The 24,194-nt window shown below is 39.7% G+C and overlaps 1 protein-coding gene across 4 annotated transcripts; it reads right to left on the bottom strand.

The window, feature by feature from the left end:
- On the bottom strand, positions 1-23,752 carry LOC111321254 (F-actin-monooxygenase MICAL3). Of its 4 annotated transcripts, none has more exons than XM_022924083.2 (21): positions 22,991-23,752; positions 21,601-21,702; positions 19,620-19,978; positions 18,532-18,789; positions 17,278-17,626; positions 16,404-16,542; positions 15,591-15,639; positions 15,032-15,173; positions 14,317-14,408; positions 13,698-13,763; positions 13,204-13,341; positions 12,064-12,316; positions 10,313-11,701; positions 9,419-9,531; positions 9,099-9,303; positions 8,550-8,646; positions 7,987-8,060; positions 7,786-7,894; positions 7,550-7,596; positions 5,802-5,834; positions 1-1,034 (listed from the first exon to the last, which is right to left on the bottom strand). In XM_022924083.2, exons 1-21 carry the CDS (start codon positions 23,475-23,477, stop codon positions 1,015-1,017), a joined length of 4,521 nt encoding a protein of 1,506 aa, XP_022779818.2. In that variant the 5' UTR covers positions 23,478-23,752; the 3' UTR covers positions 1-1,014. The 4 variants fall into 4 exon arrangements, with proteins under 4 accessions (XP_022779818.2, XP_022779817.2, XP_022779819.2 ...); XM_022924082.2 differs by having other exon boundaries at positions 9,419-9,534; positions 22,991-23,750; XM_022924084.2 differs by lacking the exon at positions 5,802-5,834 and having other exon boundaries at positions 9,419-9,534; positions 22,991-23,748.
- Between the last annotated feature and the right edge of the window lie 442 nt (positions 23,753-24,194).

The following is a 24,194-nucleotide window of genomic DNA, read 5'->3' on the forward strand; positions in this document are numbered from 1 at the left end:
AAATGTAAACGATTTTATTTCAATCCGTAATGAAATCTTACACAAATTTTACACAATAAGTTAATTCCTAACGAACATTACAGTGCATTATCCAAATTGTCTTTTCCAAGGCACTCGAGTAATTCATGTATTATTATTAATCTTATCATTACTTTCACTAGTATTATTATTAGTATTATTAATTACAGCTACGCACTACGCCCTCTTATTGAGCAACTTGTTACAACAATCATTTCTCATCATATTTTGTGTTTCAAATCAAATTGATCTTCTTCCTCCCTTTGATTGAGTCTAATTCTCTCCTTTGTGTAAAATGGAAGTAGATCTATTTGTTTCTTTAACAGAGATATTCATTGCCAACTGAATGAGAGCGTTTACTCAGTACAATGTCAGGAATTTAAAATAACTTGAGGTTCTAACTGTTTGGGAACACCATTTACACTAAATTGGTTTAAACAGAAATAATACAATAACCATATCTCACAACATTTTCAATTACAACGTCCTCTTTTCTTAGGAAAGACGTCTGCAATCTGTTTCGCAACATAGCAACTTACCAGGATCCCACCGAGAAACTGAGCGAACACAATATTATCACCCGCCATTCTGGCAGCTATTCAATAAACACTTACATGAACGCAATGTAATAACAAAAATGAAAACATTTATACAAAACGTATTCAAAGTCTTCCAGTACCTCTACGAGTCTCGAAATCTCGAAAAAAAATGGTGATATTACTCTGCTCTTCACAGCCGGACTTATTCAAAACCAATGTTTTTTCCTTACACGGTGCAAGTTACAATTGAAACATCCAATGTTTTAAAACAGGTTTTAACGGGTTTAACTTATTTGTGCCGTTTGGGCGGACTTCCTTGAAATCGGAAATAATAGTTCTTAATGACTTCGGTAATTTCGTAGACAGAAGTGACTCAAACTTGCTGAATTTCACAACGTAACCACTGAAGAGAGAAGATTCCCTTCAAATCATCCAGGCAGGTTTTTTTCCACCATGATTACACTGTCGTTATGAAACCTGTCGAAAGCAACAACAATGCGTAAGTGGTATACCTTAAACCCACTGCACCCTACCATCAAAATGTATATTCTCCTCGCTGTTATTTACACATTTCCCAAGGAGCTGACAAAGAGAATTTGTTTAGCAATCAAGAGCTTCTTTAGTTGGTGATCAATTGCGCTATTCGCGCAAACCTTACTGTGTGTTTCAAGGGTGATATTGTGAGGAGAAATTAGATGCTGGTCACACGTAGGGGTGAAACGGTTTATTAAGTTTTAGGCTCAATCCTAGAAGTAGCCCTTCAAGGTCCAGATGTTGTTAAACCAAGACTCGTATGCAGTCCCACTATAACGAGAAGGAACAACAGATAAAACCCTAAAGTCGAGACTGTCTGCCTCAACTGAAACATTCCAGTAGTTTTGTTCACGGTCGGTAAACGGTTTTTGCACCAGAACAAAAGTAAAAAAGTGCTTGTAATGTACTTTGTGCTGAAAACGTCTAATTAGTAACATTAGTTTCGTCATAAATAGTCCTTTGTTTCATGAATTTATAATTATAATAACCTTCATTATCATCCATCAAATAGTTTTGCTCGCGCGTGAATATTCCCTACCTAAAACGAGGGGATATCTGAGGATTTCACCGATCTGATATTCCCGAATTTCCAAACGGTACATCTACTATAGTAAGAATTCGTTTAAAATTTAAGTCAAGATGAGAGGGCGTTTTGTAGTTGTTACAGCAGACGGGAAATATTTTGGTTGATTAAACCATACCAGTAAGAAACATCCCACACAGAAAACTGTAGGCTGTTCATAAACATTCTTTTCATGCGCACTGCAAATATTTGAAGGACAATAAACACAGTAGCCTCGATTATGGAAGGAAATATGCTCGTATACTTGTCCGTAGACATTACCTGGTCCTCAAAGCTCACAAAATTGTTCGCGGACAAATGTCCGTGCCTATTTTCGCGCCAAATAGATCAAATCAAATCAAATCAATCAATTTTATTATGTGCATACATAAAAGGAAGCGTCGGAGGTTATCCCTATCGAGGACGCTCCCTACATAAAATATAAAATATTATATATACTACAATGTAAAATTTAAGAATCATTACGAATTTCACCGAAGGCGAGGTGAATATCGTCGAATAATCCCCGAGACGAAGTCGAGGGGATTATTCGACAATATTCACCGAACCTGAGGCGAATAATTGTTTTAGTATAATTTCAGAGCTGAACAACAGAGAAATTTCTAAAACCACAGCATTTTAGTAACATTTATTAAACATTTTATTTTAACATTTTATATAAACCGCGTGGAGCGGTTTATATAGCGTCATAAAAGGAACCGCTCGACCAATCAGATTGCTGGAAACTCTTTGCTCAGCTCTGAAATTATACTCCATATATATAAGCAGAAATGTGATGGTCAAGAGGCCAACTCCAATGTAGCTTTGTTGGTTTATTAGCTCGACGTTTCGACCGTCTCGGTCTTCCTCAGGAGCATACTAATTACATGAGCAATATTCAAATTTAAAATTCGTGTCAACAGTAAACATGTCATGACGTAATAATATAAAAATAGAATAGATAACAGCGAAACGTGTTATAGCGACTAAAATAGATATTTTAAAATAGTTACAATTCATGTAGTAAGCTTATTGATAGGAGGATTGAGTCTTAAAATCCAATAATTTACCCTTGCTTTCCTGATTTCTTGATTTTGACTTCTAACTTTTTCAATATATATACATATTTTAAGAAATTTTACAATACTTTCTAAGTTTACTACGAAAAATGTTAAAATCCTGTTCGTGCACCATCTTTTTAGGAAGAGCATTCCACTGTTTCACAACTCTAACAAAGAATTAATGCAAAAAACGATTCACTCTAACTAATGGCGGTCTTAATTTAAATGAATGGTTTGATCTTGTTTTACCATAACTATTAAATTCAAAATAATCATTACAGTTGAGGCCATTAAGACCATGAATAGTCTTGTAGCACTCTAGCAAGGATAGATAAGATCTCCTTGACTGAAGACTGGACCACCCAAGCATTGCCGGTCTTTCTTTGTACGGCGAGTCCCAAGATGACATCGGGAGAGTGCATTTCGAGGCCCTACTTGTACTCGCTCAAGAGCATCAATGTTCTTTTGTAAATATGGTGACCAGAGAGGGTCAACGTATTCCAGAATGGGTATAACCAAGGCCCTGTACAGACGAGAAAATACTTCCTTGTTCCCTGCACCAACATTCCTCTTAAGGAAACCCACAATCTTATTGGCTTTATTTACAACTTTCTGCGTATGGGTGTTCCAGGATAGATTTGAAGACAATGAGACCCCCAAATCGACCGTTTCGGTGACACACTGAAGCATACAACCAGATAGCTCGTAAGGATAGCTGGTGTGATCTCTCGCATGGGTAACACGTAGGACCTCACATTTGTCAGGGTGAAAACTAAGTTGCCAATTTTCGCTCCATTTCTGTGGCGTGTTCAGGTCACATTGGAGTTGTTTCTCATCTTTTCTATCGTAAATGATCCTGTGGACCTTGCTGTCATCTGCAAACAGGCGCATGCTTGACTTTACGCCAGCTGTAATGTCGTTGATATAAGCAAGGAAAAGGACCGGCCCAAGTACACTACCTTGGGGAACACCAGACGTGACTATCGTCCAAGGAGAAAAGTGCCCACAGAATGAGACTGTTTTCTACCAACGATAAAGTGGGTTAGCCAGTTAAGGAGGTTTCCACAAATTCCATATCCCTTCAACTTTGCCAGACGCTGATGAGGAACAGAGTCGAATGCTTCTGTAAAATCTAGTAGAATTACATCTACTTTGTGTGAGTCATTTCTTGCTTTGGCCCATGAATGGAAAGTATCGAGCAATTGCGAAAGACAAGAACGCTTTTTAATGAAACCAAATTGCTCGCCTACGAAGACTTGATGATCTGTCCAGAAGTTTACAATCGACTTCCTGACAATCTTCTCGCAGATTTTACTTGCAATTGAGGTTAGGGAAACAGGTCTGTCTGTAGTTTTCTACTTTGTCTTTGGCTCCTTTCTTATAAAGCGGAATAACATTTGCTGTTTTCCAGTCATCGGGAATTACACCACTATTAAACGAAGTATTAAACAGAGCACACAAGGACGAGGCTAGTGGGTTACTACAATGGTTCAAAATCCTTGGATGAATGTCATCAGGGCCGCAACTTTCATTGACATTTAATCAATAATAATAATAATAATAATAATAAATATCTTTTAATCCACTCTTTGCAGTTGAAACTATGTACAAAATGAATTATCAAGCGGTATCATTTACAAAACTGTTAATCTAATTAAAGTATAGTAATGTATAGTCTACGTAATAATTAATCTAAAAATCTAAAAGTTATAAAGTCATTAGCTCTCTTGGTTCTTGCCTCCTGGCGAACGGACTTTTCCAGCCCAGATCTAAGATTATAAGGAACATTATAAACATTAGCTTGAGGGCGGAGTTTCCATGTCGCAATGAACTTCCCACTTAATGTTTCTCGCCTGACTTCTAGGCTTGGGAGGCCAGATATAGTCAGCGCTTCCTTACGAGTAACACCCGGAAAAACTACCTTAAGGGCTCTCCTTTGTATAGTTTCTAGTTTGTCACTTGTTGTGACATAAAATGATGCAGAAGAATATCCATCAGCCAGCAATTTAGGTCAATATCACGGAGACCAAAACTACGCCGACCAATACAATCTCGGCAGAGTCATTGAACTCGTCCAGAGTAGCACTTAAGTCGACTAGAGGCTCAACTGAATTATTTGGCGGCCGGTAAAAGACTCCAAAACGTAAATGATTTGTTTTCCCCATAGAAAATATCGACCCACAGGATTTCTGAATTGGCATCACAGTTACGACGTGTTGATAAAATTTCGTCTCTGACAGCCAAAAACACACCCCCGCCTTTTCTATTTCGATCCTTGCGATAGACAACGTAGTTCGGTGGAAATAATTCCGCGTCAAGTATGGTATCATCCAGGTGAGAATCCGTAACAGCGACAATGTCGTAACCCTTCAGAGCGAGCTGAGATTCCAAAAACGCCTTCTTATTTACCAGCGAACATGCATTGAAGTACAGAATAGATAAGCCGGTCCTCCCTGGTATCGATACAAGACTCGGGTTGGAAGAGAGAGATGTCGCCACGAACAAGAATGCTCACAAGGGAGGGAGAATTCAGCCCGAAGAAGAATCGCCGCCATCTTGTATGCCAGAACAAAGTTCGCCTGTCGAAGTCCAAAAGCCACCAAATACTCGATGTGTCATCAGTGAAACAAGCAGCACAAGACAATAAAACCGTATTTGCAAGTTGTATCATAACTACAACGTTCTCGAATGCGAAACAAGGAAAGATAAACGAGAGAGAAGAGTACACGATAGCGTGGTTATTAGCCCCATGTGTATTTGGAATTGGAGGATATTGTTCAAGTAATAATTTATCTTTATATTTTATTTACCGTATTTATTCATTTATTTGTTAATCTTTTTATTCATCAAATTTGTCAAAGAATCGTTTTATACTTTTTTACTTGCTTGTTAATTAGATTTATTCTAGTTTTTAGGTTTTCTCAACATGGTAAACAGGCAACTGGCTCTTCTTCACCCGCTTTTTTCCTTTTTTTTTTTAAGTATTTATTCATTGGCATATTTATGACCTACTTGCTTAAAGGTATATTTCAGCCTACATCAGGAAATCAAGAGTTTAGATTTTATATTAAATTAAGTTCACTTAACTGATTTTGGAAGACAATCGTCTTTTGTACAAGGCTACCGACACAAGAACATGCAAACACAAGTAACATATTAGTACAAGGTAGCAAAACCAAATCAGTGATAAAGAGTGTAAGTGCCCAATAGCTTACGAGCAGGGTCACGTGTATTAGCACTTTAGTGGGTTCTCAGAGGTAGTGGGGTCGGTGAAAAAGCGAGACGGGCCGCTGAGGAGGCAGGGCACTAATGAGAACCTCCTCGCAGGCCACTTGAACTTCTACATGTGCTCTGTTCTGAAACTTTGTTGTCATTAAATGGTCTGTTATCTTAGTCCGTGTGTTACAAACTAAAGACATTTAGCTCATCGGTTATTTATTGTATCATTCGCATAAGTCCCCTACAGTAAATTTTATTCATTCGGCTTCATCGTTTATAACTGTGCTGGGTCATTTTCCTCAAGCTCTTTAAATCGTTTTACACCGTCTTAAGCCAGCCATTACAATTGTCCCCGGTTGTCGTTAAACGTTTGTAAGTATCTTTTATTGTCCTTTATTTCGTTTTCTCGTTTGTCAATTTATTTACGCATAATATTGTAGTAACTTATTATTTGTCGTTTTATTTCTGGCAACTGCTTCAATTGAGAGCGTTCACTTCGCTTCGATTGTTTCGTTTCGTCCGGAAGTATATTAAAGAGCGCGTTTTGTTTGAAAAGTATTTCGGCCTTCACAGCAACCACTGAGTTAGATGGAATGTTAGTTTTGTCATACACCATGTCCTACATGTTCACGTTGCTTACTCTCTTACAATAAGCTGTTGGGCGGTTCTATTCTATGCAGTAAATAGATAACACTGCAAATAATAAAATCGAAGGGTACAACAACAGGTTCCCAGGAGATAAAAGAACATTGCTCAAATGACCTAAGTCGCATGGCAGAAGCCTGTGTCGTAGTTTCAGTATAATTTAATCAACAGTATAATTTAATCAACCATGAAAGAGAAATGTATATGAGCACGATCCTTCGCAGTAAAGCACTATTTGAGCAATAGTGAAAATCAGACCTGAAAAAAATTTCAGGCCTGTACGGGATTCGAACCACTGACCTCTGCGACACTAGTGCAGCGCTGCACTAGTATCGCAGAGGTCAGTGGTTCGAATCCCGTACAGGCCTGAAATTTTTTTCAGGTCTGATTTTCACTATTGCTCAAATAGTGCTTTACTGCGAAGGATCGTGCTCATATACGTCTCATAACCGCAGTTCACACATATGTTTCATATGTTTGTTGTTGTTTAAAGAGAAATGTGTTGCGGTCTTTCCAAAGACAGTTGGCTTATTCCAGGCGTCCAGTTAGTACAACAGAGCGAAATAAACAAACGACGCGATCGCCACAGCGGAGCTAAAAGGAAGCACGTTTGGATCGGGTAGCGACCTGACTCGAACCAACCTTGTTCTTCGCTCAGCGGCCACTGTCGCGCCCAACCTTTCTCTGCCCTGATTGCGTCATTCATGTTTATGCGCTTCGTTTTACTGACAGGACGCCAGGAACAAGCTAAAGGACGATAGACGTTGCGAGTGGTGACAGCAGAGAGCAAAATGTAAGGATCTCAGCCGATATAAGAACATCGACGAATTAAGACGCACGAAATGAGTTAGCGATGCGGTTTCAGTGTGTGATAACGATGGAAAAAATGTGGTGAGCGGATGGTCAAATAATACCTCAACAGAAAGGTGTTTTGGTAGGAAGTGAATTGTACGACCAACAGGTGGACAAACCTTTTGCTGCAATCATGGCATCAAAATGCCTGTCTTCTTCTTGTTCCCTGGAAGAGAAAATTTAAGTCAAAATACAGCCCTTCCAACCAAAAATGTCCAAGTTCATTATAGGCGTAAATTTTTTTTCCAACCCCACCAGGAGGCAACGTGTTTAAGGTGGTCAAAGACATCACAGAGCTTCTCAAAAAAGTTGAAAACGATTATTTTAGAGACCCTTCGTCCCCAGTCCCACATACCTCTTTCTCTCTTCGTCTAACAGTTCAACTAATGCGTTCCTCTGCTCCACAATATCTACAAGCTGTTTCGTCTTCTTCTGTATGGCTCTGTTGTCATCCTTTCTTGGATCTAACAGAACAACGAAAGAGAGTAAATAAGATAAAAAGAAAATCAATGTCAGCAAAATTTCTTTCAAAAGGATCCCAATAAATGTAACTTGCCATCTTTCATGAGGAGTTCTCTAATCTCCTGTTCCAGTCTTCCTTGCTGATCCTCAAGCTGAATGGAGTTTGCCCTGTAAATAAAACAGACAAAAATTGAGACTCTGTTGGATTCATGTTACATTTATTATGCATGGCATTGAACGAGGCCTATTGCCTTTTTATGTTATGCGGGTAAATAGTCATATTTTTGGTATCTGTTACCCGTACCTCGTAATTAACTTATGATCATATTTGATCGAAGCAAACAACGAAATAAATAGTAAAATGTAAAGCCATCGGAAAAAGAGTCTTGAATCTAGGGAAAAAAGGAGAAAAAAAAGACTTCTTTGTGGGTGACCTCATTACCTTCCTCTTCTCCTTTTCTTCTTTCACGTTCTCCTTACCGTCCTCACTGCGCACGCACAGGCTCAACGGAGCGTGTAACCGTCCGTAACCGAGTAACTGTAATTTTGCGTGCTTATTTGTCAGAGGATCAGACAGCCCGGGGAAAGCTTAACAGACTGGGGCGAAGTAAATTTTTAGAAACAAATCAGAGCACTTTTACTTCCTGTTATACTCACTGGATAACCAGTTCTGACTCAAACCGAATTAACGCGTTTTTTCTGTTCACTAATTTGAACCACTGCAACATCAGCTGCTGTTCCTCTGATCCAGAATCTGTTCAAAACAATAAGAACGAGTCAATATCTCAATGACGAAACCACAATCAGTACATCATTAAATTAAATGCAACATTAGCCGCGTCAGAATCGTTCTGATGAATGATCGAAGGTTTAAAATGGAGATTAAGATTGCGGTGAAGTGCCCTGAACCAAATAATAACATTAGTAGATTAGCCACGGAAATGTTTTCACAAGATTGTTATAGGCGCAAACTTGGCTCAATAGTGTTTTCGTTCTTTCAACTAGACTAGTTCTCTCGCAGGCGTTATTTGGTCTCGCATAGAGCGCAGCGAGACGAAACCAAAACACGGCCTCAAAGTTGACAAGAATTTGGATAGTCATGATATCTCTTTCCTCCTTGCGCAAATGAAAACTGTGTGACTATTCAAGCATTCAGTTAGCTTGTAGTTGCGCAGCGACTTATCTGGGTAACCGTTTCAAACTCACTGTTTCCTTGTCTGAGCGCCTTCTCAACAACGACTCCTTCACGCTCCAAGTCGGCTTGTTTGACAGCCACTTCTTCCAGTTCTCGCTGTATTGACTGTGCCATGCGCAGTCGCTTCGATTCTCGCTGCTTCATCGCGCTACGAATCTTGGCTTGCTCTCGTCGCTTCACTTTATCATCTGCCATCTCGGTGTCACGTCTTCCCGGCTGGAACATAAACAAGCGTTTATAAACAGGTAAATTGGAGTGGAAATTATAAAATCGATTACTGTGATTGAGAAGAATCTCAAAAAAGAATGTATATCGGCAGTGGATAACTTACCTTGCCGAATCGCCTAGCATTTGTTCGTTGTAGTTTGGGACTATCATCCGGCATTTCTTCTCCACTTGATTCAGAGAACAATCCTGAATCGTCTTTTTCCTGATTCAACGCCTCTACTAAGAGTAAATAGAAACAGATTTCGAAGAATTAGAGTGGAGAGGAAAGAGCACTGCTGGATATACGACTATGACGCAACAAAAGAAAAGAAAGAAAAAAAGACTAGCTACACAACATTTTTGTTCGTCATATCTACGGTTGCAAACGAGTAACCTGCATTCATTATTGCGGGCAAGCTTCAATATGGGATTTGAACCCACGACCCTCCGTGATCTAGTCGGATGCTCTAACCACTGAGCTACAGGAGACGCTATGGTGAGTAAGGGTCAATAAGTGGGTATTGACTGGAACCGCATCACGCGGCTACACAGCCAAACATCAGCTAGCGCATAGTAGCTCACTAACAGCATCACGCTGTCACATTAAAGCATCACATGCATTAAAGCATCACATGCAGCCAACCAGCCTCCATAGTGAGCATGTAAAGATGAAATCGAGTTTCCAGATGGGATTTGAACCCACGACCCTCCGTGATCTAGTCGGATGCTCTAACCACTGAGCTACAAGAGACTCTATGGTGAGTAAGGGTCAATAAGTGGTTCCAGTCAATACCCACTTATTGACTCACCATAGAGTCTCCTGTAGCTCAGTGGTTAGAGCATCCGACTAGATCACGGAGGGTCGTGGGTTCAAATCCCATCTGGAAACTCGATTTTTAAAAATTGTTTATTTCATCTTTACAAGCTTCAATACTCGAAGTTTAAATCACCTCGCACTGCATCAAATCAAGAAAGGTCAGCATTGTCGATGTTCGAACAACTACGTGCTTAAACATACCTTTATCAGGCGTAACGATACCATCCTGCAGATCAAGTACCACAAATCCCATATCTACTGCATCTTTCTTGGGTTTCTCTTCTTTTTCTTCATCAATTTCCCTTTTAACTTTACCCAACAGAAACCTTGGTTTTCCAGTTGGCTTGCGCTGAACAATCTTAGTGGTCTCTTTTGTAGAATGAAAAGGTTCCTCTGAAGGAACTTTGGGTAACGAGCGTCGGTTAGCACCAGGACTGTCTGTGGGCTCAAATTCTTCCTCTTTCTCAAACTTCTTCACAGCGTCGTTCTTGACAGGACTCGATTTCTTCCATTCCTCTCTATCGGCCCATTTATCTTTCACTGTTGGAGGACGGAAGTCATTGGCGATCAAATTGCTTAATCTGGCCTTCCGTGCAGCCACAAGAGATCCCGCGGGAGGTTTTTTGTTCTCCGGTGATGTTGGTGAAGTTAGCGATCTGGGTGATGGAGTTGGCTCATTCTTGGTTGCTACCGAAACCGTCTTAGAGCCAGCCTTCGTTTGACTAGCAGCTTTCCTATCACAAGAAGGAATCGAGGTGTTATCATCCAGCGAAATGTCCACCACTTTCAGCTGCATCTTTTTCTGAGGGTTGCGTTCCGTTTCGTTTGCCGCTTGAACAATTCCTTCTAATGCCTCTTGAGTCTCTCTGTCATCTGGATTCAAAACCACCGACAATGGCGGATACATAGCCCGTCGAGACTTCGCCTTTCTCCTTTCTAGCGTTCCAAGCTTTTGTACCTTTCCCTCTTGAGCATCTTGTCTTTTCACCCAAGATTTACCTGCAGCTGATGTCTTGACAGCGTCAATGACGCTCTTTCGCTCCTCCTCTCGCTTTTTCTTTCTCTCCTCAGCGGGTGCCTCCTCCATATCAATGTCCACCACAGTCATTCCCTTGGTGGCATCTATCAGCTCACTAGGCGTGGACGGTCGAAACTCAGCTTCCGCCTCAAACTTTCGAACTTCCTCCCGTGACGGGATCTTGAGCGGCTGGGTACCTCTTCTCCTTCCGCCTCCCATCTGGTCTAGTCCATCGTCAAAGGTGTAGCCTTTGCCTTTTTCACGCACGGTAGCGTCGGATTTTCGTACAGAACCTATGCTCGACCGCCTGAGTGGGCGCGCCTCCAATCGTCGATATTTCCCAGATGAGTAGGACCGATCTCTCTGACGATCGTCTTTCTCCTTGGTGACCGTTTTTTTGTCCTCGTGATAGCCGTTCATTTGAGCACCTCTCTCTCCTTTGGTTTTATAACTGACAGGTTCTTCGGCACCAGGGTCGATTGTAAACTCCACGTTCTTGAACAAGTTTTCAGGTGCGGCAGATTTGGATTTCACTAGTTTTGGTCTCCCTTTGGCAGATACTTCTTGTTCATCTGGAGACAAAATAAGAGAAAGTAAACCTTGCTACAAAAAAAAAAATAACATGGTTTGAAATAATACAAAAAAAAGGACCAGAGGAATAGCGGCAAACATGGCTTTCCACGAATTTCCCGCACATTTGGTTTGGTTCTCGTGCTTGTTCCGAAGGTTTCCCAGAGTTCTAAGGTTTCCTCGGTACCCATAAGCCAACACTCCAAATTCTAATTTGTCCTGGAAAACAGTAGAAGATGAGCCACCCAAGGAAGTGCCACCGCCAGAATCCAATGTAATTCTTAGCCAAGGTTAATAACCAATGAATATTCTTAGCCTACAGCTAAAGGAAGGATGGAAAAGGGATAATTGACTGAGTACATACCGGCGGGTTCCTCCTGCATCTTGTACAACAACTGATCATAGTGCAGATGACACAAGAAGTGTCCCTTGTCCTGATCCGATGATGGGTTTATGTAGGAGTAAGTGCCCAGTCTGAGTGTACAGCCACATTCCTCGCACAAGAAGCACTCGCGATGAAAGAAATGACCCTCAGCGGAGAGTCTCTCCATCAGGTATACCCGACGATTACAGAAGAAACACTGCTCACTCGAGTCTCTCGATGAAGGAACGTTGTTCTAAACAGAAAAACATTCAAACACATAAATTGAACTTGGTTTAAGTGAAATTTCTGGTACAACAGTTGAGTTTACATTCCCTCATAGGAAGCATTAAATTCCATTCAAAGCGCAAGGTTTGACTTCAGATAAACGAGGCACGCATTTCATTATAATTTACCCCTAACTCTGGTAATTCCTTAACTAAACAAGAAAAACTTAAGGGAATGAAGCACGATTGACTCGACTGAAGACACTTGTTATAGAATTGCACTAAAACTGCTCCGCAGGCAACAAATACGATCCACAGAAAATCAAGCATTTTCTACCAGCTACAGCTGATCAAACGGAGCGCAATAAATTTCTGATGAACTTAAATGCAAACTTATAAAAGGTGCACCTCCATTCAATGAGACGAATATTTTGGGTCCGTGCTTTGGTCTCGACTAAAAAAACGTTTTGTAACATTAGTCTTAGCTGCCTTCATTGAAAAGAAAGACTCTTAACTAGGGTCACACATGTCCTCGTTCTACAGCTGCTTAGCAATTCTTTGAGCAGATAAGACACGTCACCTACCACAGCATTTATGAACCGCACATTTCAATAATTTTGACAGAAAATAACCGAGTCAGTACGCGCGCTCTCATTAGTCGGTCGGTGTGTTTGGATGACACTGGTTGTAACTTTTTCGATTCGCGTGCATTTATGAAAAATATCTTTAAAAAACAATGGCGGAATCTTTTCGTGTGTGCATAACCTCATCTAAACACGAGGGGTTAGAAGAATTCCATACAAACCCGAAACACAGTCGAAGGTTTGAGGCTGTGTAAACACGGGAAAAAACCCTGTGTTGCAAGCCACTGCGACAAGAAAACAATATGATCACAAAACAAATAAAGAACACTGACCTTCTTTCCATCTGTGGGTCCAAACACTTGCGCGGCCAGAGCGCTGATTCTATTGCTCGTCTTACCAGTAGTGACTGTGGGGGCCTGGAGAGATTGGACTGGGGTGGCAGTATCCATTGGGGTAGGAGCTTCGTTCTCCTGACGAGAAAAAACAGAAATAAATGCATTAGAAAAAAAGAAAAAAAAAAAAGAAAAAAAAAAAAAAAACAGAAATAAATACACTGGTCTTTGCGCAAAAAATATATTTGATTCAGATATAGGCTCTCCAAACTTCCCGCATACATGTAGCTCGTTCCATACATGTACAGCTCATACATGTACATACCATACATGTAGCTCGTTCCATACATGTAGCTCATTCCATACATGTAGCTCGATATACGCACGTTAAGCATGAACCCATTCATAAAAACCGTATGAAAACTAGGCCCAGATTTCGCTATTACGAGCACCTGAGCACATCCAAATCTGCGTCTTGTTCTAACAATCTTCACCTTAGACGCAGCTGCCTTTCTTCTCTTCGACACCGTATCAAATATTTCCTCATTTCTCCTCTTCTCCTGAAAAAAAAGAGAAAGTTAAAAAAAGACCTTTCTAAATTTTTTCCTCAGATCATAAACAGATAGAAAAGTAAGAGGTCTATCAACAGATTTAATGCGATAACGCCTCAACTGCAGTGTATAACAATAAGCTCTAGAGGGCATACGCACAAACATAAACAATATTAAGTAACTCTTTTACACCCTAAAAATTGGTAAGCATATTGTTACTAACAAGGAGAATTGTTTGACGAGCACGAGCCTCTAAAGTTGGTGATCATTTCCTTTATTCTCATGTCCTAAATATTTAGGAGTGATACTATGGGGAGAAATTAGATGGTTGTCACTCTTACGCGTAAAATGGGTAACGGCTAATTAGAGACACCAAACCTGTAGTGAATGTTTAACTTGTATGCTTATGGATGGATGGCACCATCGCTGTTGCTGGTTACTGTATAACATGTATCAATAACTTGTTTATTTGTATTAATAGTGGTCCCTTCTATTACTTCACGTCCCAGGTTAATTCCCATGAATCCTCCTTCTTAATTGGCATCACATGGCTTTGACTGACCTTGTGGGTCCGACGAGACACTCGTGTTAACACTGACAGCTTGGACAGTGGAGACTTGGCTCTGAATTCCAGCAGTTCTGTTGTCTTCTCAGCTGTGAAACAATAACAACAACCAACTTACGAATGCCCCGAGGTTAAACACAGTGTTAACGAGAGAGCGGGTTAAATTAGCACATCATACCGCCTAGCCGACTTATCCGATACTTTTCATATTACCAACCAGCACTCAGATCGCAGGATTCAAAGATTTAGAGGCTATGCGAGTCAGTCTGGCATGCAGACTTTACCTCTGAAGGGTTCAAAAAGTAAAAGCTGATATGCCACTAACTCCTTCCTTAGCCCCCAATGAGATTCCGATTAATTCAAATATGTTATCAATTTTTAATTTTTCTATTTAAACATTTTTCACTGTTTTCCCCCCAAAGCACCTACGCTTATTGAGGGAGATTACAATATTACACATTTTAAATCGATTTCTCCAGGCTCACATGCAAACAGAGACACAAACAATACACCCAAGTTGCAATAACAACGAGTTCACTTAGCTGCTAAGCTAGGAATATTTTATTTAAACAAGTGCACAATGGCATCTGAAAATAGGTTAGAGTTAATCAATATACAACTTTGTACTTCGCGAAAAAAGCGCAGTTGACATCGTTAGTTACAGATATAAAATATCTGAACTAACATTAAAATTTTAGTAGCTGCAGCTTACCTGGAGTCTCATTTTTGAACACTTCATGGTACTGTGACACATAGCTAACTATCATCAGAGTGTCAGGAACTTCTTTCGTGGCCATTTCACTGGCGGAAATTTGAGGAGGAATTCCAAGATGTTCCTCGGCAACATCAAACGCCTGAAAGACGAGAAAGAACAAACAGCAAGTGAATTTTTCTTGCCCGAACAAGGCCAGACAGTATGTGACACTTATTACACGACTAGGGCAGTCAGATGGCCAATAACTAAAATCAACCAATCAAAATGCTCTATTGCCGGTCCAATATTCTCTAAGTATTGGACCAGGCAATGTCCCGAATGGTCCCGAATGATACCGCACTTGTGTCCCTTTGAACTTCAGTCGTATAATAAATCTCTTATTAACCAAGCTTGCTCGGGACCGTACTGGAAGAATATCGGCCCTCTGTCTTTTTTGTACGGATCTCACTGCGCTCGGTCCGTACTGTCAAGACCTCAGGCCGATATTCTCCCAGTACGGCCCTCGCGCTTGGTTAATAAGATATAATTACATATTGCCATTGACAAATTTCCTTACCAGCTGGGTGTTTTTCAATTGATCCTTAGGTGACAAGGAAGAATAATCGCTACAATGAAACACATTTTATTTAGCAAGAGTTTCTGAACATAAATAATTATAATTCCTACATTGATCATCCTAACGAGCCTTACCACATACACTTTAGAAACTAACATGCAGGAATGTCTTTTTCAAAACCCTCCAGCAAAAGTAAATGGATGGGTTCTTAGGGTAAGAGAAACTACACATTTCTGACTCAAGTTACTTACCTGTGGCCGGTTGTGACTCTCTCACCAAAAATGAGATATTAAAGTAAAAGCAGAGCCAAACTTTATACCGGTAACTTGAATTTTCATACCTCCAGTTAGTTTGGTTGTATTTTATTAATAATTAATTTAGCCTTTCATTGGTATGCACTTCACTTCACTTCAGTTCGTTGTGGAAGGTTTGGATGGCTACCAGTCATTTTTTACCCAGTCAGTTGAGTTGTTTTGTACCCATAACAATGATTAAAAGTATGTTCCATGTTAAGTATGTTTGAAATAATTATGGTCAGTTTCTTACTTAAAATACCAATATTACCTGCATTAAATAAGTTTTCTTTACATTATGCTATTGCAACCACTGAATGTATATTGGGGTACAAATCCACCAATGGTTTGGGTACAAACCAACTCAAACTGGGTAGGACACAACTGAATTTGAGTACAAAATGACTGGATACAGTTGTTGAATAAAATCCATTCAACATGTGCTCTAGCTGGTACATGTCCTGAGGTTGGCATGTCTAAACACAATAGTTCATGGGTAATAATCATATGATCGTCTTACATAAGATCAGGCCTGTAGCGATGAATTATGGCACAGAAAGCAAGCCCGTTTCTCCATGATGTTGACATGTCATTGATCTTCACATTCCTGTACTTCTTAGTTTGCTCTTGACACCATTTGAGCAACATTTTTGCATTTACTGAAACAAGATGAAGAACAGAAATTTATGGTAACAATGTAAGCTTGGTCTCATACAACAGCAACAATAACTCCACTTTCAACAATATTTTTTACTACTTGTTCACAGACAAATAAATTCATATACTTTAACTAAATCAATCTATTGTAAGCAATTAGGGCATTAATTTCATGTTAAACCATGTCACTTAACACAGTTAAAATGATCAGCCAGTTTAATTCTTGATATCACTGCTAAACAGGCATTTGTGTCTTTCCAGAAAGAAAAGTCTGAACCTGGAATTAAGGCAGCAGTGAATGAGGCTCCAGAAACTGATAATTTATTGCTATTTAATATGTGAAGCCTGTGCAACTTACTGGAAAGTCCCTGTCCTCTAGCTCATAAAAAATGAAGACTGTGTCATCTCTGTATGAATCATGATTGATCTAATGACTGTTTTCATGTTCCTTTAACTAATGTAGTATTTCAATGACTGTCACTAATCCTCACAGGTACTCACAGGGGGGGGGGGGTGTAATAATTATATCAAAAAAAGAAAATGTGCAGGGATTTATTGTTTGTTGCTTTAACAACTGAAGGTGCTTAACCTCTGAGAGCAAGATGTGTCTACAAAATGACATTCCTGTATCTCTTCAGGAATTCTTAGAGAAAGATTACAACTACTGCCTCCATAATTCATTCTTAACCCCACCCCACCCCCCTCTGTAGACCCACAACTCTCAAGACTTCTCTCACCTCCTCCTTCAATAGCACTGGGGTCTTTACTTGTATCCATGGGTTCTGCTTCAGATCCATCCATATGGTCAATTGGTCCATTCTTGTTATCAAACAAATGTTTCACTCTATTCTGTGAGACGCATGACTTGTTCAAGTTTGGGTACCGCGTGACTGGATTGATACTGTACTCCTCAAAATTCTTGGAAATGTTCTCTGGAGTTGTCTGGGCTAGAAGCCGGAAGATACTGTCTCTTTCTGTTAGCAGGTCAATGGGTTCTCTTCCCAGTCCCCAACCTCTCATTGTCCAGGCAGCATCAAAACATCCCAAGAAACCTCTTGCACACCCAGAGCCAGTTGGCCAAAATGGCTGCAAAGAGAAGTGACACCATATCTGAACATCAAAGTATTGAAATAAAATTGCTCTTGCTGGCCCTGTTTGCTAAAAATTGGAAATTCACTCTGAATGAAAGGCTGACTTAAAGAGCTACAATGCTACCAGAGCTTATGAAGAAGATGCCAGTGTATTCTTCCTGGATGGGAAATCAGACTATCTCAGGCACTACCCCATGCATTTCGTCAACTTTCCCTGACAATTCCTCATTACTCAAGTCATTTAAAATCAATGGTGCAGAGAGGCACTGCGAGAATGAAGTGCCATCTGCCTTCTGTTTATAAATGTTGAAAACTAATACTGATTGGTTACTGAAAAGTCTGGGCTAATACCCTTTGAAGGTCAATTCCAAGAAGGGACTTGGCAAGGTTAAAACAACAAACCCGTAACTGCACTGGGTACTGCAAAAATAACTCATTAAATTATTTTGATGAGCAAAACTTTAACAAGATTTTTGCCTGGCAGAAATAGAAAATTCCTCACACCAGTACCCTAAAAACCTATTTCAGAACTCTGCTTCTGCAGAAAAAAAAACTAGAGAGTACATAAGATTTTTATGGACATCTTTTAACAAAGCTTTGACCATCCCCAAATATCCATGCTAGTCAATGAAATAGTTTATCAAACTTCAGCCAAAGGAGAAGTTTTATGTATAAGCAAAGGTTGAAAGAAATACACATAAAAAGGAAAAATTATACTAAGGGGCAGGTCAGAGGCCTCTACACCTAGTTTTATTTTCCCCTTTTAACTTTATGCTCCCTTTCACTCCATGTCACCTGAATGACTTTTCCCTGGCCCATGGTTTCCCCTTGGCTAAAAATGAGGGAAAAAAAATGAAGGCTCTTTTGTAGCCAATATGGGATCATTTTATTTCATCTAACCTCTAATAAACTGTCTCCAACAACTAATGCCAGAAGGCGTTTTCCTTTCCTTTCATAAATCTTGGCAGCATGTTCCGAATGATACAAAGAAGTGAAATCAAACATTGCTACATCTTCTTTGAGATAGTGGTTCTTTGCAAAGTCTAGTTGGGGTAGCTGGTAGCTTGTGGAAAAGTTTGCAGCTTCTCTTGCATATGTTAACAGCTTATCATGGTTCACATTGCTTGTTTGAAGAAGATCATATGCATCTTGGAAATCCTGTAACAAAAGATAAAGAAATTTATTTCAAGTTCTTACTGCAGGTGATTTCTGAAGTTGACATTAACCCTTTCGATGCTAGAGGTGATTAACACGTAGCTTCTCCCCATAATTTCCATACATTATCCAACAAGAGGCAATAAGAATACTCCAACTTATAAGATTGAATTTATATGAGGTTAAATACACTTATTTAACTTAGTTAACAACTAGGAGCTACTTGTAGCTGTTCTGTAGTTGTGTAGCATTAGCATGGCATTAGCGTGGTATTAGCATGGTATTGGCATGGCTTGGCGTTTATTAGCGTACTTTAGTGAGCTGGCATATATCCTATGCATGGCATTTGCCTCTCTGTTCTAGGCATATTGCGGGCAACTTCCAGCACACTCGTAGTCAGCAGTTAGCTGTCATGTTCTTATGTGTGTGTCATTGCATGTGCTCGTAGTTCCACTGTGCTAAGCACTTAGGGTGTTTTGGTTTACTTTGAAAATTTTTATTTTTTTTCTTCTGAACTCCCCGTTCAGTGTGACAGGTGCTTGAGCTGGGGCTGGGTGTGGTGGGCAGGGTTCCTGGCTGGGTTGTGGCTAGGGCTTTTGGGATGTTCTTGCTACCTGGGTTTTAGGGTAAGCAGCTCCAGCCCCAGGTTCCTTGGCACCCAACCTCCACTTGTGATGCAGGCGTTAGCTTGATCTTACACTTAATTATCATAATTATTTTACCAGAAAATGAGTGCACCTGGAGCAAAGAATAACTAATCAAATCTTGGGAGTTAATAACCAAGGAAAAATTTTTATTTATTTTTTAAGTTCTGATGCCTAGTCTAATCTCACCCTTTTGAGCACTCCTTTCTGAAGTAAACTGTTCTTCTTTGCACACATAACAAAGTAATGTGTCTCATCTTTGTAGTAAACAATGTTCTCAAGGTCAATACCAGTGCTTTCTTTCAGGTCTTGAAAAAACTGTTGATTGAAAATGAAAGCAACTCCACTAATCTCTTCAACTCTAGCCTCTTCCTTTGAATTTTTGTTAACAAAGTTCACAGTGATGCCAATGGCCAGCTTGCCACGAAATTCCTTTCCTTTGAAACCCTTCAGTGCAGCACGCCGGCCATCTGCAGCCACCACAACATCAAAATCAAATTTATTGAGGGCATGAGAAGGTGGGTCAAAGTTTCCTCTCCAGCCATGAGCTGAAAGAAAAACACATGTCGAGTATATTACTTTATACAAATGTGTATAAAGATGTAACAAACAAAGTGATCTCAAGAAAAAGCCAGCATAAAGATAAAATTTTATCATATGGGGGTATCTGTCAGTTTGTACTTGCATTATTGTTAGCAGGTTGTATTCCATTGGACAGCTCACTGAATTCAAAAGCTTTTTTTAAATTGAAATTGTCCCTATTTATATCTTCATATAAATAACAGCTTTAAGCCTGCACTGATAAATGAAGCTCAGCTTATGATCCTAAAGTTTTAAAAGTTGCACAGTTCATATTCATGCTTACTTATTTCCAAACAAAAATTACACACTAAAATAAGAATATCAAAGTTTCAATATAATAATTATATATCATAGTACACTGTTTGCCCAACAAGATCATTACTCAACAAAAACAATCAGGGAGAATGAAGCAAGTGTGTGTTTGTGTGTGGTGGGTGAGGGGTGGGTGAAAGGGCTGTTATTTAAGGTGGACCCTCTCTAAACATTTTGGTCCATCATCCAGGGGAGTTTTAGATGTCCATGGAACACCTAAGGGGAGAGGAACTGGTTCCTGACTGATAGGGGAATAATAAATATGACCTAGGGTATCTAAAGATAGTGATTCATCTAACTGTGTGTTCCAAAGTAGTGTCAAATTGTGGAGTCCAAAACTCAAATGATATTCTGTTCAAGCAGGAGGCAGCGTGGCCAAGTGGTCAGCAGGTTGGACTCACAATCCACTGTTCCCGGGTTCGAGTCCTGCCCTGACTACTACCTGGATTTGTTTCACGGTAGCTCTGAGTTTAAATCCTCAGTCACGCTTGTAAATATCCAACTGGTCTGCCTCCAGCCAGTTGGGATTTTAAACAATGTTATGTCCAATTTGAATTATTTGTTTCAGTTTTTTTAGTTGTTCATCCATTCGACCTAATCCGTTCAAAAATTTTAATTTGCTGTTCATCCGTTCGAAAATTTTAACTAGCCGTTCATCCGTTCGACTTCGTCCGTTCGAAAATTGTCACTAGCCATTCATCCATTTGACTTAATCCGTTCGAAAATTTTAATTAGCCGTTCATCCGTTCACAGTATCCGTTTCGAACGGCTTTCCTAGCCGTTTGTCACCCGTTCGCTTGCCGTTCCATTCACTGTTTGAACGGCTACCGTTAAGAACGTTTTTGCATGAGAGGTCACATAATTATGGGAAATCAGTGTCCTTACAGTGGTAGCACTACGTAATGCAATGTACACTAAAAACACCAAATGTGGAACAGTGCACTCTGGCTAAATGCAACACATTCTGGTAAAAAGTGATGAATTTGAGAATTCCCACCCCCCATATAGACTTCTTAAATCCTAATTATGTTACTGTTCACTTGCTATACTCCCTGTACAACAAGAAATATCAATTGTGAGTGAGTTAGTCATTTGAGCACAATATAGTTCACATCTTTAAAGTAGTTTGGATATAGGCTACAGGAAAAAAAAAGTTGATCTGCAAACATGGCAGAGGTCAAACACAATGGGAGTCACAATATCAAAAATACACACACACACACACATACACAAGAAAAAACTAGACATGGTAAAAAAGAGACATGAATAGATTTACCATCTGTTGGCTCCACTAAGTTAAGAAATCCACATTTGGCATAAACTTGTACTCCAAGCAGGAGAGACACCTTGAGGAGAATAACTTGAAGTCTACGAATACCTGAAATGAGAAGTTCCACCTATTAGCATATACTATAAATCATTATGTAAATATTTGCATACTGGGCAGTATTCCGAGCCATGCTTCACAAACACAGATAAGATCTTGTTCAGCAAGGAGATACTTGAAATGTTTAATAAGTGAACTTTGGGTAAATAATAAGAGTTTGCTACTCAACTAGAAAGCACCTAATTACTATACTGACTAACATGATTCAAAAGCATTTTATCACTTTGTCTTCTAATAATAGGAATGATGATAAACTTGTCACAATCTAGTTATTTTCCTTCTTTAAGTGATGGTTGCCTTAATAAGATTTGACGATGCTATCTTGACGCAAAAACGTCCAAAATTTGTTCACGCTGCAAATGAAAATTTATTTAAAAATCTGAATGTGACAAGAGGCATTATTATTTAGCACTGCAGGGCCGAGAAAGGTGCATTTAAAAAATTATACCAGTGGGACAGAATTACTGTTTCGTGTGCGGCTTTTAAGTTTGGAAATCAGGTCAAGTCTTGTCTAGTCAAATAACTACCTTTTGATTGGGAAGAATTGAAAAATATTCACTTCCTCGCTCCAACAGTCGTACGATGAATAGTTTGTAGTAACTCCCAGACCGATGAGCGAAGCCACCCGCAGTCTCTAATATGCGACATTAATTCGGACAACACATAAACGGATAATTCATCGTCAGCTTCCATTTATCCGGTCACTCGAGTAATACTCGCAAAACAGAAGAAAATACAGAGCTATTGACTGCAGAGGTTATTTGAGACGGCAAGCCGCTCTGTTGAGTTAATTGCCTCGCGTTTAGGTTAATTATAAAAAAAAAAGAAAAAAAATTCAGTGTTGTGTTTCTTAATTCTCTGAGGAAAAATTTTTTTGGATTGAAAACCACCTATGCTAAAAGTTTGAATCCTTTAGGATCAGTTACGGTTATTGTAGAAGTTATATTTTGCTCCCTTACATCTCAGCTCTTGTTATGTATCACAATGAAAATAGAAGAAGTTATGTAATGTTGAACTCCTGCGATGCAGATAGAAATCACGCAGGAATAATGATTTAAATTGAGCATAAACGATTCTAATTTCGATCGCTGCTAGTTACATAAGAGTCAGTCAGGCTATATATTCGATCCAATCTTTCAGTAACAATAGTTGAACAGTTTTGTATGATACACCGAATCGATCCATATTTTAGCACGCAAAAATGTACCCCGGTATTTGGTGAGTACATCGAGGATTCCGGAAGTAACAAATATTCAAGGGAATAAGGAAAACTACTCACTTATGTGATCGATAGCTCCAGCACAGAACTGTCCGAAGAATTTCTTTGCTCCTAAATTTTTCAAGTCCACAATTAAGAATGGCCACAGATGAAGGACATTGTTACGAGAAAAGCGATCTCGTTTTTCGATGACAACGACGTAAGCACCGAGTAGAGCAGCTTCGATTGCTGATCTCAATCCACATGGCCCTGCTCCGATGATGAGCACTTTATTTTTGACACACGGCTTGTTTTTGTAATCCTTGTGTTCTGCTCGTTTGTCTAGTTTCGTCCATAGAGATTTGCACTTCCAAGAAGTTAATTTGGACTTGAGGGAAGCATATAGAGTCTTATGGTTGCGAGGGTTGACGTCGACACTTTGACAGAGTTTTCGGAAAACATCTAGCGTCTCCTGGAGATCGGTAGTTTGAAGAAAGGCATCAAATAGTTCACCCGGCGTCAGAGTGCAGATCTCTTCTTTGAAATGGCCATCTACCTCTTCCTCCATAACGCGTCAAATACTTGACTTTCGTGAGCTCGGAGGAGTGGTTCGCTCGATAGCTGTTACTTGTCAACGCTCCAAATAGCTCGAATTACTCACCTTTTTACCATTTGAACGATATCTTCGATGGGAGCCTTTCCAAATAAGTTTCTAACTTGACTAATTTCATCTTGGTTTCAAGCCAAAGATACAAAATTCAAGCGAAACATAAGCATAATTTCGATGTCAAACAAAACGTTCATTTAATAAACAAAGTGTTAAAAGCAGAGAAGTTTGTCAGCGGTGTCCTCCCAAGAGACTTCCCACTGTATTTACATTGTACTTCTTTGCTATCTCTATTGTTCTTCAAAACCGGAGGTCACAGGCTTGTCACACCAGAATTATTTGGCAATGAGGCAATAAGGTGACTAAAATTCGATATTCGCTTTCACGATTTGAAAGGTTAAGCGTTAATCCTTTAAGTGAAGGAGAACTGTAAATCATATGCTGCGAAATGAAGACTATTTCATCAGTCTATTAGCCTAAAGCTCGTGACCATCACATAACAATTGGCATCCACGAGGTAGTCCACTTCCGGTAGCATGCCATGTACGATGCCGTTTTCGATAGATGATGTTTTGTCCGTTAGATGCAAAAGGTTAGCATCCTTTACCTGAACGGTCATATTCATAGAAAAATTAACTATAGTCCCAACCGCGACAATTTCAGTTTTTGTAATTGCCC

Source organism: Stylophora pistillata, chromosome 1 (assembly GCF_964205215.1).
Source record: "Stylophora pistillata chromosome 1, jaStyPist1.2, whole genome shotgun sequence".
NCBI lineage: Eukaryota > Metazoa > Cnidaria > Anthozoa > Scleractinia > Pocilloporidae > Stylophora > Stylophora pistillata.

Coding starts and splice junctions, on each gene's coding strand:
- LOC111321254 (XM_022924082.2), bottom strand. CDS start 23,477: ATGGAGGAAGAGGTAGATGGCCATTTCAAAGAAGAGATCTGCACTCTG. Junction 19,979..21,600: donor CTTAGTGGAGCCAACAGATG/GTAAATCTATTC, acceptor TTTTTCTTTCAG/CTCATGGCTGGAGAGGAAAC. Junction 9,304..9,418: donor ATGCTAGGCGATTCGGCAAG/GTAAGTTATCCA, acceptor TTTATGTTCCAG/CCGGGAAGACGTGACACCGA.